Source organism: Aulonocara stuartgranti (genome assembly GCF_965226115.1).
Source record: "Aulonocara stuartgranti genome assembly, chromosome: 6".
NCBI lineage: Eukaryota > Metazoa > Chordata > Actinopteri > Cichliformes > Cichlidae > Aulonocara > Aulonocara stuartgranti.
Window position 1 is genome coordinate 43,459,382 of NC_138944.1, and position 13,119 is coordinate 43,472,500.

The 13,119-nt window shown below is 43.9% G+C and overlaps 1 protein-coding gene across 2 annotated transcripts in view; it reads right to left on the reverse strand.

Annotated features, from left to right (window-relative positions):
* Nucleotides 1–13,119, reverse strand: part of LOC309708675 (uncharacterized protein) — a 17,443-nt gene continuing 4,324 nt past the window's right edge. The window contains exons 2-6 of one of the 2 annotated variants that reach the window (XM_082536920.1): nt 5,570–5,636; nt 5,375–5,485; nt 1,669–1,725; nt 471–620; nt 1–335 (exon numbers count right to left, since the gene is read on the reverse strand). In XM_082536920.1, coding sequence (XP_082393046.1) covers nt 228–335; nt 471–620; nt 1,669–1,725; nt 5,375–5,485; nt 5,570–5,636 — 493 coding nt within the window. In that variant the 3' untranslated portion in view covers nt 1–227. The remainder of the gene's footprint in view (nt 336–470; nt 621–1,668; nt 1,726–5,374; nt 5,486–5,569; nt 5,637–13,119) is intronic. The other variant, XM_082536921.1, reaches the window with a different exon arrangement.

Here is a 13,119-nt window from a genome sequence, read left to right on the forward strand (position 1 = left end):
TACAGTGACAACCAGTAATCACATTTATTAATGAGGGTCTTTGTTATACAGTGGTTACAAAACATAAGATATAGTGAAAGTAGTTGTTTGTACAGAGGGTGGGATCAGTAGATATTCTGACTTGTCAGTAAAGGAAAAGTCAGATTCCATTAAGTTTTCTTACACCAGGAATCAAGCTCAGGACACCAAAGTAGAATGACTACTACAGTGGTTTTGGTTTGTGTGTCTCAGTTTGTCTTCAGTGTTTTGAAGGCGGCGATAGAGAGGAGACAGTGCATGACCACAGCACCGGTGTCAAAGAGCAGCAGCAGCAGCGTCACACTCCAGGAGTAGTCCTGCAGAGCACAAGAGAGACAGGCTGTACTACAATCCACAGGACTTTTAGGATTAGAAAGGGGGAAAATGAAAAGAGATCAATGTGTCAAAATAAGTGAAAGGGGAAAAACCAAAACATAACTGATGACACTGACTGCCAGTAGTTGTGGGAGGCAACCCCTCGAGTAGTAGTCATCCGAGCATGTGACTTCTCTGGGTGATGTGTGGAGGGTGTAGTAATACAGGCCGAAAGCAAGCAACGTCCCCAACAGACCAACCACATTGCTGCAGACACAACCTTGAAGCTGCAGAGGAGACAGTGATTTTATTAATCATGCGAGATTATGTAATACAAAAAATGCTCATTTTATCAGGAATGTAATCAGGTATTGGGACACTGTGAGACATGATAGCAGTCTTAGTCTTTTGGCATGTTTCTTATACTTACTCTACATGTTTCAGAACAAACTAATTTTAAGATTACACAAACCTGAGTATCATTACTTTAAAAACTGTGTTTTTGAAATGTAATGATTTTACACCACATGCAACAGGACTAAAACACTTTAGCTTTTTCCTCATCGAATGGGCATCATCAGGATGTTTTTGGGAAACCTGAGTGCCTTTGTGTTCTTCTTGGTCAGCATTGGGTTCCTCCTAAGCCTATGCCCATGCATTTTTGCCCAGTCTTATAACTGAGGCAGGTGAGGCCTGCAGGTCTGTAGATGATGTTCTGGCTTCTTGGAGCAATTTTGCTCTCACTGTTGTTTACTGGAGTCCCAAAGCATTACAAATGTCTTTGTAACACTTTTAGACAAGGTGTGGGGAACTCCAGGCCTCGAGGGCCGGTGTCCTGCAGGTTGTGTCCTTGATCCAAAACAGCTGATTTAAATGGCAAAATGACTTCTTCAACATGTCTTCAAGTTCTCCAGAGGCCTGGTAATGAACTAATCATGTGATTCAGGTGTGTTGACCAAGGGTGAGATCTAAAACCTCAGGACTGTGGCCCCCGAGGCCTGGAATTGCTCACCCCTGGTCTAGACCGACAGACATCGATGACTATTGTCTCAGCTGCTTCTTTAGTTCGATGCTTGCCGTTACTTTTTGAGGTCTTTCAGGCTACGTCGCAAAAACAAGAGTGCTCAATCCCAGTTATGCCAAGGATTCTCTCACACACACACACACACACACACACACACACACACACACACACACACACACACACACACACACACAGCAGTGTATTTGCTGTTAGAAAACCCGTCTAATGTGATATTTTAGTTTTTGAGTTTGGTTTTTTTGTTCCCTTTTTTTTCAATCTGACCTTCACATTAGCATTTCATGCCAACTCACTAGTAGTCTGCTAGGGTTCTTTTCATTGGCCATTGTCAAGGACCCCCCTGCCATAACCTGCAAGACACACAAGAAATATAACTGGAAGGTTAATGTTGCTTCAATGATAAATGATAGCAAGCAGGAGCGCACAAATCAAACAGTGTACAAGTCAAATATGAAAGAGTAGAACAAAATCCTCGAACTAAGGAATTCTTTCATTTGTTGGGGCGGGGGGTACACACAGCACATGGTTTAATTCAACTTACAAAAATATTTTAAAATCAAAAGCTTTTCCATTTTGAACGATGAGAGATTCCAGTTGTTCTACAGTTTGTGGCCTCCTTTACTGTATGAACTCTTATGATGCACCATGTCCTACATGTACTCCAACATGTAGGACAGGATTCACACAAGGCCTTCCCTGAACAAAAACAACATGCGTACTGTGTGTATATGCAGGCAATGGGCAACTTTTTAGCTCTTTTCTACTGCACTTGATCACTTAAAGCACTTTATACAACATGCCTCATTCAAGTACTTTTTTCTACCCAAGTGCTTCATATACAACATACACCCACTCCAAAGGACACTTTGTACACTCTGTTTATTCCCATCAGGCTGCAGGCCAAAAGACAATTTAGTCTGCAGGCTGGAGCCACGAGAAATCAAAGCACCTACTTTCCAGTTAGTAGCAGAACTGGTCTAATGTGAGGGACTAAATCAATCATTTGAGATTAAAAGATGTTCAGTCTCATCTCTTTTAATTCTTATTCTCATTTTTATTTTCATGTCTATTTAAGCTTAATTCATAACAGTATTTATAACAGTATGTTTGCACTGAAGCACCGCAGCAATTTCCTAATGTTGTAAACCCGCTCAACATTTGGCAATAAAACCCTTTTTGATTCTGATTCTGATTCTGATGCTCCCCCAAAAGTGCAACAATCTGATTCTTGCCATAATGAAGTCAGTTACATTATGGCAAGGACCCGATGCACACAGTGTGTGGAGGCTGTATGGGAATTTCTTTTACTTATGTATTAATCACATCATTTTATTGTATGATACCTTGGTGCCACTGGATTTTAACATGTCTCACACTCATACAGTAAGACAGATGGTGGGGGTGTAGTAAGGAAGTTGGGGGAAGCAGACAACTCCACAGGAAGAATCTTTTGTGTCTTCGAGGACTCTGGGAGGCAGCAAGGGAGTGTGAAACAGCTGTGTACTGCCTTTTGTTCCTGGAGAAGGTATTTAACTGAGAGCCATGCTGGGCTCAGACTCTGCTGACCGTCTGTCCCGCGGTCATGCAGGGACTTCATCAAGCTTGGTTGTCTGTTCTTTGTGTTTTGATTAAAGAACGTTAGCTACCGCTCACCGCTCGTCTGCAGCCTTTATTTGAATGGAAAACTTCCACAACAAAAGTGAGAGTCCATTTATTCCTATTAGCCACAATGACAACAACCACAGTAATAATTATGATTTTATACTGCGGTGTCTTTTCAGTCGAGGTGAACTCAGTCCTCCTTCTCTGGCCTCTCTCACAGACAGTTTTGGGCTAATGTAGACAACAGGGCTGTCGACCCAAAACGGCCCCCAGGCTTCTGTTCGAGGCATCCATCTACAGATTAAAACTGGCCAGAGGGGCCGATGGCGCGATATGGCAGCCTCGCTTCTGTCAGTCTGCCCCAGGGCAGCTGTGGCTACACCTGTAGCTGCCTCCACCAGTGTGTGAATGTGAGAGTGAATGAATAGTGGTATTGTAAAGCGCTTTGAGGGCCCTGAAAAGTGCTATATAAATGCCATTATTATTATTATTATTAAAAGGGAAGGAAAAGTAAGGGTGTGGAGTAGGGGTTCCCCACAGGGAACTGGTCAAATGCCGTGTGGGATCTGTCACAAAGTGGAAATTTGTGTTTATTTTATGGTTTATGTTGTTTTGATCATACTTGTTTTATCCTGATATTTATATTGCAGTCCCAACAGCAAGAAGAGTTAGAGGGGGAGGCGACGGGTGTAGTCAACAGCAGGCCTACCAGCCTTAGCGGCTACACATCCACTGACCTGGGTGTGTGGCATCTTTGTGATTGAGATCAGATAGGTTGCTGGTCTGCACCACGAAACTAAGCATGAACTAGCAGCAGTTGCCAGTCAGACCCAAAAACTGCTTCACCTCTTTTTTGGTTCTGGGACGATGGCTGTAGTTTTGTCTGTCTGCAGGCGCACCTGCCTGCCTCCCAGGTGATGCCCCAGATAGTGTGCCGCCCTCCATCAATGTGCTCACTTCTTTTTGGGTTGGCTATGAGCCCTCCTGCCTCAGGGACTCCCGGACACAGTAGCCCATGGTCAAATCCAGCGTTGTGAAAAAACAAGCAGTGCCTAACTGGACCAGTAGCTTGTCAAACTGGGGCTTGGAATAAACATCAACCTGACAGCTTGTGGTATCCCACACAGAGCCATAAAGACCCATTTCTCCTCACCACAAGTACTATGGAGCAACACCAGGAACTGCAGGGCTCTATCACTCCCACCTCCAGCATAGACGCCACCTCCTTCTGATAAATTTGTCTTACATGTTCAGGTAACCAATAGGTGCGTGACTGCACCACCACGCCAGAGCACATTTCAACAGTGCTCTATGAGTGTAGTACAACCAGGCAGGGGGAGAACACATCTGCAAAGTGCTGTTGCAGTACAGCAACATCTGCTATGTGGGCCTGTGTGAGATGGTCATCACAATGGAGCAAGACAGGAATGGTCGAATCTGGCACCTCTGACGACTCATCTTTCCTTCACCAGTCTCATCTGAGAAGCTGTTCCAGCCCAGAGCATTCTCACACCCAAGGCGTAACATGTCGACGTTTTGTCACGTCCCGCGGCGTTCCTGAGGAACGCGAAAGGAGACCTTCGGCGTTCTTATGGTACGCGGCGGGTTAAGGCTGGAATCCAGTGCAATGATGCTCCCGCAGTAATAGACGTTCCAGCCCTGTATTCCAGCCCTAAACCTAACCTTATCCCTAGCCCTGACCATAACCTTATTCCTGATCTTATCCAGGACTTTAATGATGTTAAATAGCGTGTTTCTAAGCGATTTGAAGAAAAAGAGCGAACATGTGTAGATTCAGTCCAGACGGTTCTCATATGTCCTCTTTTTTCCGAGGTCGTCATTTAGGAACGTGGTGGGTAGCCGAAAACGTAATATGGTGACGATTTGTCACCTAGCGTAAAATGTTACGCTTTGGGAGTGAGAAGGGTTGTCCAGCCTCTCTATACGCTTCGACTTAGTGGTATATCTGCATGTCCCTGTCCGATCGCACTACTTATTAGTCAAGATCACCCAATCGCCATGTGACCACAAAGGGTCCTTGCCACTTAGCAAGGATCCTTGAGCTAGAAGAAAGAAGCAATACAATCAAAAACTGTCTGAGCCTAGCCCCTCTGTTGTGCAAGCTCTGCTGACGTTCCTGGGCCTGAAGCAAATTTTCCCGGGACAATCTCCCATATGGGTGTAGCCTTGCTCTCAGGTTCTGAACGTACGCCCTAGAGCAGGACATCTACACATTGGAAGGTTGGTGGTTCAATGCTTGGCTCCTCCAGTCTGAGTGTCAAGATCCTGGGCAAGATGCTAACCCAAAGTTGTTCTCTGAAGCGTCCATCAGAGTGTGAATGTGTGTGAATGTTACGTTATGGCTGCAAATTGGTGGAGGAATCATGAAGTACATACCACAATTCCTAAGACTAGTGGCAGTATGAAGAGTTTTGGAAGACTTTGGTCAATGTAAGCAAACGGGGCAGAGAACAGCACCTGGAACAGCCCCAACAGGATGGTGAGCACCTGCGCAAAAGACAACCACTGAATAATATATATGAAGTTACAAGTGAGCTTCAGCCAAGCAGCTTAGTTGTGTCTAAATCTCACCGCAACACTCTCAGGGTCAAACCAGGCAAAGAGGCGACGTAACCTTGCTCCCTCAGAAGCCATGTCACTGCAAGACAGGAAACAGTATATCAAACTGCAGTATGGACAGTATATCCACACAAATGTGGACACAGGCAGGTGAGAATCAGTTCTCAAACAGTTCAGAAATAACAATGAGACTAAGAGCTTCACTAAGTGCTACTGGTAGACTAACCTAAACATCACACCAGTGTAAGAATTGGTGGATGACTGGATGTAGCGTAAAGCGCTTCTCAAATATGAAACAATAAAACCAGTGTAACAGTATGATTCAGGTTAACATAAATATGATGAACTGTTACAAACACATGCACCTGAAATCTTTACAAAACATTAAAAAGAAACTCTCCCACTGTGAAAAGGAAATCCTCGGATACACAGGAGTAAACAGGAGACCACTTCATTTGCAGACAAAGTCTTTAACCTGCACACTTACCTGGTACTCAGTATGCTACACAGAGACATCTGCATGCTGTCTTATGCTTATATGAAGATCAGAACTATGATGAGTCACTAATTGCCAAATTTGTAAAGTCTACTAATCACAAAGTGGGGTCTGTCTACAAGACATGGGGCACAATCTGGAGGCCAAATGGAGAACAATAGGAACACGCTATGATGTTGCCAAACGTTCAGTTGTTAGAGTACTTTTGCTGTTCTGGGATTTATTCTTCCCGATTTCTCTTTTCTGCCAGAAAAACAAACAAACAAAAAAATCAGCTCTGTTCTGGTCAGAACTCAAAGTCAGATTTATTCTTAATCCCACTAAAAACATAAACCAAGTGCGGCTAAAAAAATAAAAACATACCCAACCGGACGATAAAGCAGATTAAAAAAGAAAAAGGCTATGCACAGACCCACATACGTATGTGTGTGTATGTGCTGTTTGTTTGGAAAGGCTCTCATGCATTGGGGAACAGAGAACACAATGAGATAGGGAAAGATAAAAGTAACTGCGTGTTAGTTCATTAAAACCACATGTCAGAATCCTCTTGGGAAGAACAGGAATGCTGCAGGACAAGAAACAGATGGTGGTGAGAAGAAGGAGAAGAGGGAAGGAAAAAGAGGAAAAGGCATGAAGAGGGAAAACAGATTGATAGGCAGGTTAATAAAATAGTCTTACAACAACGTTTTCTGCTTCACTACGCTGCCAACATTCACTCCTTTGTTCATGTGATGTATTCTTACCAACGTGGGGATCCCAGTACAGTTCTGCATCCCAAAGAAGCAGAACTTTGAGAAAATGGGATTCCAGTTTTACATTTAGTAGAAGTAGTTTTATTCTTTGTATAGTATTAATATTGAAGAGCGAAGTGCTCTAATAGGGTGATATGGTACTACAAGGTCATTAAGATAAGATGGGGCCTGATTATTTAAGACCTTGTATGTGAGGAGCAGGATTTTGAATTCTGGATTTAACAGGAAGCCAAAACAGGAGAAATCTGCTCTCTCTTTCTAGTCCCTGTCAGGACTCTTGCTGCAGCATTTTGGATCAGCTGAAGGCTTTTCAGGGAGTTTTTAGGACTTCCTGATAATAATGAATTACAGTCGTCCAGCCTGGAAGTAATAAATGCATGAACTAGTTTTTCAGCGTCACTCTAAGACAGGATATTTCTAACTTTAGAGATGTTGGACCTCGATCTTAAAATACAGTGAGACACCTCGATCACTGAGAACAGCATTTCCCATATGGATGCAATGTTTTTAAACAGATGTGTATTGATGTTCTTTTCACTTCATCTACACAGTCGTTCCACACTCTGACACCTGCGACTGTGATGCTCTGATATTTCACATTAGTCCTTACTGCCGTCGTGCTGAACATGATGATTTGGTGACATTTGGAACAAGTTCTGAATGTTGTGGGATAAAGAGTGTGTGAAAGGGTGTTCTAATGTAAGCATTTAATGTGATAAAAAGTGTATTGGATGGTTCTTTGTTCTCTGTTATTCATGTATATGTGGTGTCCAGTGACTGACAGTGTGCATTACAGTTCAGACGATGGAGATAGGGTACAGACAAGTGGAAAACATAGTGAATATGGGCAGCTACAGACAGAACACATACAAAGCTCTGTCAAGCATACTGCTTAAAGTTTAGTGTTCTTGGTGTTCTTGGTCTATGTGAGTTTTGTAGACTTTGACTGTGGAACCTCACGATGTTCATCCTTCAGACCAGATTGGATGTGAGTGTCCATCTTTAGATATCATATACTTTAATCTACTAAAGCTCCAAAACTGTGGAGCAGCAAGCCACCCACTCCTCACATCTTAAACAGGTTTAAACACTGTCTCAGTGCCTGGGCACATGTGTGTCATGGTTAACTTTACACAAGCTGCTTTTCCTCTGTAAACCACTTTGTGACTGTTTTATTTTTACTTTTATTTTTTAAATCCTTAAACTCGCTATATAAATAAATGTAAACTTTTTCATTTACAAACATTTTACCATACACTTCTATACAACCAGATCTTTATACCAGCCAGAGGAGTGCGCCCCCGGTTGGTCATTGGAAACAAGAACTGATTTGATGAAACGTGTGTGTAACATCAAATCTATGACAGCACTGATGGAGCTGCCATCTCGTCGTATTTGCTGCCATTGACTGAATCCTGATTTGGACCCTTTCCAAGAATCTTCTTCTTCTGTGGGGATTCCACACTGTCACAGTCTGTGGTGTTGGTGTCAAACACTGCTCTGTAACGAATGAGTATGAAGTACAAAGATATGAGCTGTTTGTTGAGCTGAAGAGAAGGAAGTGTCGAGATCTACTGTGAGAAACTGCTGAATGTACAAGTGTGTGTGTGTGTGTCTGTGTGTGTGTGTGTGTGTGTGTGTGTGTGTGTGTGTGTGTCTGTGTGTGTGTGTGTGTGTGTGTGTGTGTGTGTGTCTGTGTGTGTGTGTGTGTGAGTGTGTGTGTGTGTGTGTCTGTGTGTGTGTGTGTGTGTGTCTGTGTGTGTGTGTCTGTGTGTGTGTGTCTGTGTGTGTGTGTGTGTGAGTGTGTGTCTGTGTGTGTGTGTCTGTGTGTGTGTCTGTGTCTGTGTGTCTGTGTCTGTGTGTCTGTGTGTGTGTGTGTGTGTGTCTGTCTGTGTGTGTGTGTGTGTGAATAGACCATGCATGTGGTTACATGAGCTGTTTGTTGAGCTGAAGAGAAGGAAGTGTCGAGATATACTGTGAGAAACTGCTGAATGTACAAGTGTGTGTGTGTGTGTGTGTGTCTGTGTGTGTGTGTCTGTGTGTGTGTGTCTGTGTGTGTGTGTGTGTCTGTGTGTGTGTGAGTGTGTGTCTGTGTGTGTGTGTGTCTGTGTGTCTGTGTGTGTGTCTGTGTGTGTGTGTGTGTCTGTGTGTGTGTGAGTGTGTGTGTGTCTGTGTCTGTGTGTCTGTGTCTGTGTGTCTGTGTGTGTGTGTGTGTGTGTCTGTCTGTGTGTGTGTGTGTGTGAATAGACCATGCATGTGGTTACATGAGCTGTTTGTTGAGCTGAAGAGAAGGAAGTGTCGAGATATACTGTGAGAAACTGCTGAATGTACAAGTGTGTGTGTGTGTGTGTCTGTGTGTGTGTGTCTGTGTGTGTGTGTCTGTGTGTGTGTGTGTGTCTGTGTGTGTGTGAGTGTGTGTCTGTGTGTGTGTGTGTCTGTGTGTCTGTGTGTGTGTCTGTGTGTGTGTGTGTGTCTGTGTGTGTGTGAGTGTGTGTGTGTCTGTGTCTGTGTGTGTGTGTGTGTGTGTGTGTGTGAGTGTGTGTGTGTGTGTGTCTGTGTGTGTGTGAGTGTGTGTGTGTGTGTGTCTGTGTGTGTGTGTCTGTGTGTGTGTGTGTGTGTGTGTGTGAGTGTGTGTCTGTGTGTGTGTGTCTGTGTGTGTGTGTCTGTGTCTGTGTGTCTGTGTGTGTGTGTGTGTGTGTGTGTCTGTGTGTGCGCACGCGTCTGTGTGTGTGTCTGTGTCTGTGTGTGTGTGTGTGTGTGTGTGTGTGTGTGTGTGTGTCTGTCTGTGTGTGTGTGTGTGTGAATAGACCATGCATGTGGTTACATGAGCTGTTTGTTGAGCTGAAGAGAAGGAAGTGTCGAGATCTACTGTGAGAAACTGCTGAATGTACAAGTGTGTGTCTGTGTGTATGTGTGTGTGTGTGTGTGTCTGTGAATAGACGATGCATGTGGTTACATGAGCTGTTTAGGGAGGGTCGGGTTCTTCTTCTACTTTCCTGCTGAGCAGATTGTCACACCAGAAGAAGACTGGACTCAGTGAGCAGCATTAACAACGACCCAACATTAGTTTAATTTCTGGCTTATTCTCTACTTATTTTTTGTCATGTTGAATTAAAGTATGAAAGGAACTGAGAAGTTGGTAATGAGTCACTGCTTCCCCATTTGGACTTTCGGGCATGGCAGGAAAGGATTTCATCAGGGCATGCTTCCTCTTCTGTTTCATTCAGCTCAAGAACAGTTTCAGAAATCAGCATTAGGATAAAGTAGAGCAGTTAAGTTCGAATACAATCAGGTGATTTAATTACATGATTCCTATCATTTGCTTAAATACAATATTTTGCACTTTAAAGTCTAAATTTGTGGACATTTGTAAATCTTTAACCTAGCCTTTTTAGGCTCTATAATCAGGAGGGCTACTTGCACTTGACTAGATTTTCATCATCTAGATCAGGGGTGTCAAACTCCAGGCCTCGAGGGCCGGTGTCCTGCTGGTTTTAGATCTCACCCTGGGTCAGCACACCTGAATCACATGATTAGTTCATTACCAGGCCTCTGGAGAACTTCGAGACATTTTGAGGAGGAACATTTAAATGACCAAATTACCAAGGACACATCTAAAACCTGCAGGACACCGGCCCTCGAGGCCTGGAGTTAGACACCTGTGATCTAGATGGATCTACTCCCCAGTTTCTGCACTTGCTGTTGGGGAACACCCTTTGGAATCAGAAACTCAAACCCTTCAAATGGACAGTCGGTCCACACTTCCTGTACAGGAGTGAACGGCTGATCCACATTTCACAGTTGTAAACTGGAGCCATAGAGGTGCTCCAGAGTATATAACCACAGCACAGTACAGACAGGGAAAACTGTTGTTTCGGGTAAAAAGCTGCATGAAGCCATTTCAAGTCATTTTCCTGGGCTGTTTGTTTTGTGGAGCTATAAGGCATTACTACATTCTCACTTATTAGTGTGACCTACAAGCCACCCACTCCTCACATCTTAAACAGGTTTAAACACTGTCTCAGTGCCTGGGCACATGTGTGTCATGGTTAACTTTACACAAGCTGCTTTTCCTCTGTAAACCACTTTGTGACTGTTTTATTTTTACTTTTATTTTTTAAATCCTTAAACTCGCTATATAAATAAATGTAAACTTTTTCATTTACAAACATTTTACCATACACTTCTATACAACCAGATCTTTATACCAGCCAGAGGAGTGCGCCCCCGGTTGGTCATTGGAAACAAGAACTGATTTGATGAAACGTGTGTGTAACATCAAATCTATGACAGCACTGATGGAGCTGCCATCTCGTCGTATTTGCTGCCATTGACTGAATCCTGATTTGGACCCTTTCCAAGAATCTTCTTCTTCTGTGGGGATTCCACACTGTCACAGTCTGTGGTGTTGGTGTCAAACACTGCTCTGTAACGAATGAGTATGAAGTACAAAGATATGAGCTGTTTGTTGAGCTGAAGAGAAGGAAGTGTCGAGATCTACTGTGAGAAACTGCTGAATGTACAAGTGTGTGTGTGTGTGTCTGTGTGTGTGTGTGTGTGTGTGTGTGTGTGTGTGTGTGTGTCTGTGTGTGTGTGTGTGTGTGTGTGTGTGTGTGTGTCTGTGTGTGTGTGTGTGTGAGTGTGTGTGTGTGTGTGTCTGTGTGTGTGTGTGTGTGTGTCTGTGTGTGTGTGTCTGTGTGTGTGTGTCTGTGTGTGTGTGTGTGTGAGTGTGTGTCTGTGTGTGTGTGTCTGTGTGTGTGTCTGTGTCTGTGTGTCTGTGTCTGTGTGTCTGTGTGTGTGTGTGTGTGTGTCTGTCTGTGTGTGTGTGTGTGTGAATAGACCATGCATGTGGTTACATGAGCTGTTTGTTGAGCTGAAGAGAAGGAAGTGTCGAGATATACTGTGAGAAACTGCTGAATGTACAAGTGTGTGTGTGTGTGTGTGTGTCTGTGTGTGTGTGTCTGTGTGTGTGTGTCTGTGTGTGTGTGTGTGTCTGTGTGTGTGTGAGTGTGTGTCTGTGTGTGTGTGTGTCTGTGTGTCTGTGTGTGTGTCTGTGTGTGTGTGTGTGTCTGTGTGTGTGTGAGTGTGTGTGTGTCTGTGTCTGTGTGTCTGTGTCTGTGTGTCTGTGTGTGTGTGTGTGTGTGTCTGTCTGTGTGTGTGTGTGTGTGAATAGACCATGCATGTGGTTACATGAGCTGTTTGTTGAGCTGAAGAGAAGGAAGTGTCGAGATATACTGTGAGAAACTGCTGAATGTACAAGTGTGTGTGTGTGTGTGTCTGTGTGTGTGTGTCTGTGTGTGTGTGTCTGTGTGTGTGTGTGTGTCTGTGTGTGTGTGAGTGTGTGTCTGTGTGTGTGTGTGTCTGTGTGTCTGTGTGTGTGTCTGTGTGTGTGTGTGTGTCTGTGTGTGTGTGAGTGTGTGTGTGTCTGTGTCTGTGTGTGTGTGTGTGTGTGTGTGTGTGAGTGTGTGTGTGTGTGTGTCTGTGTGTGTGTGAGTGTGTGTGTGTGTGTGTCTGTGTGTGTGTGTCTGTGTGTGTGTGTGTGTGTGTGTGTGAGTGTGTGTCTGTGTGTGTGTGTCTGTGTGTGTGTGTCTGTGTCTGTGTGTCTGTGTGTGTGTGTGTGTGTGTGTGTCTGTGTGTGCGCACGCGTCTGTGTGTGTGTCTGTGTCTGTGTGTGTGTGTGTGTGTGTGTGTGTGTGTGTGTGTGTCTGTCTGTGTGTGTGTGTGTGTGAATAGACCATGCATGTGGTTACATGAGCTGTTTGTTGAGCTGAAGAGAAGGAAGTGTCGAGATCTACTGTGAGAAACTGCTGAATGTACAAGTGTGTGTCTGTGTGTATGTGTGTGTGTGTGTGTGTCTGTGAATAGACGATGCATGTGGTTACATGAGCTGTTTAGGGAGGGTCGGGTTCTTCTTCTACTTTCCTGCTGAGCAGATTGTCACACCAGAAGAAGACTGGACTCAGTGAGCAGCATTAACAACGACCCAACATTAGTTTAATTTCTGGCTTATTCTCTACTTATTTTTTGTCATGTTGAATTAAAGTATGAAAGGAACTGAGAAGTTGGTAATGAGTCACTGCTTCCCCATTTGGACTTTCGGGCATGGCAGGAAAGGATTTCATCAGGGCATGCTTCCTCTTCTGTTTCATTCAGCTCAAGAACAGTTTCAGAAATCAGCATTAGGATAAAGTAGAGCAGTTAAGTTCGAATACAATCAGGTGATTTAATTACATGATTCCTATCATTTGCTTAAATACAATATTTTGCACTTTAAAGTCTAAATTTGTGGACATTTGTAAATCTTTAACCTAGCC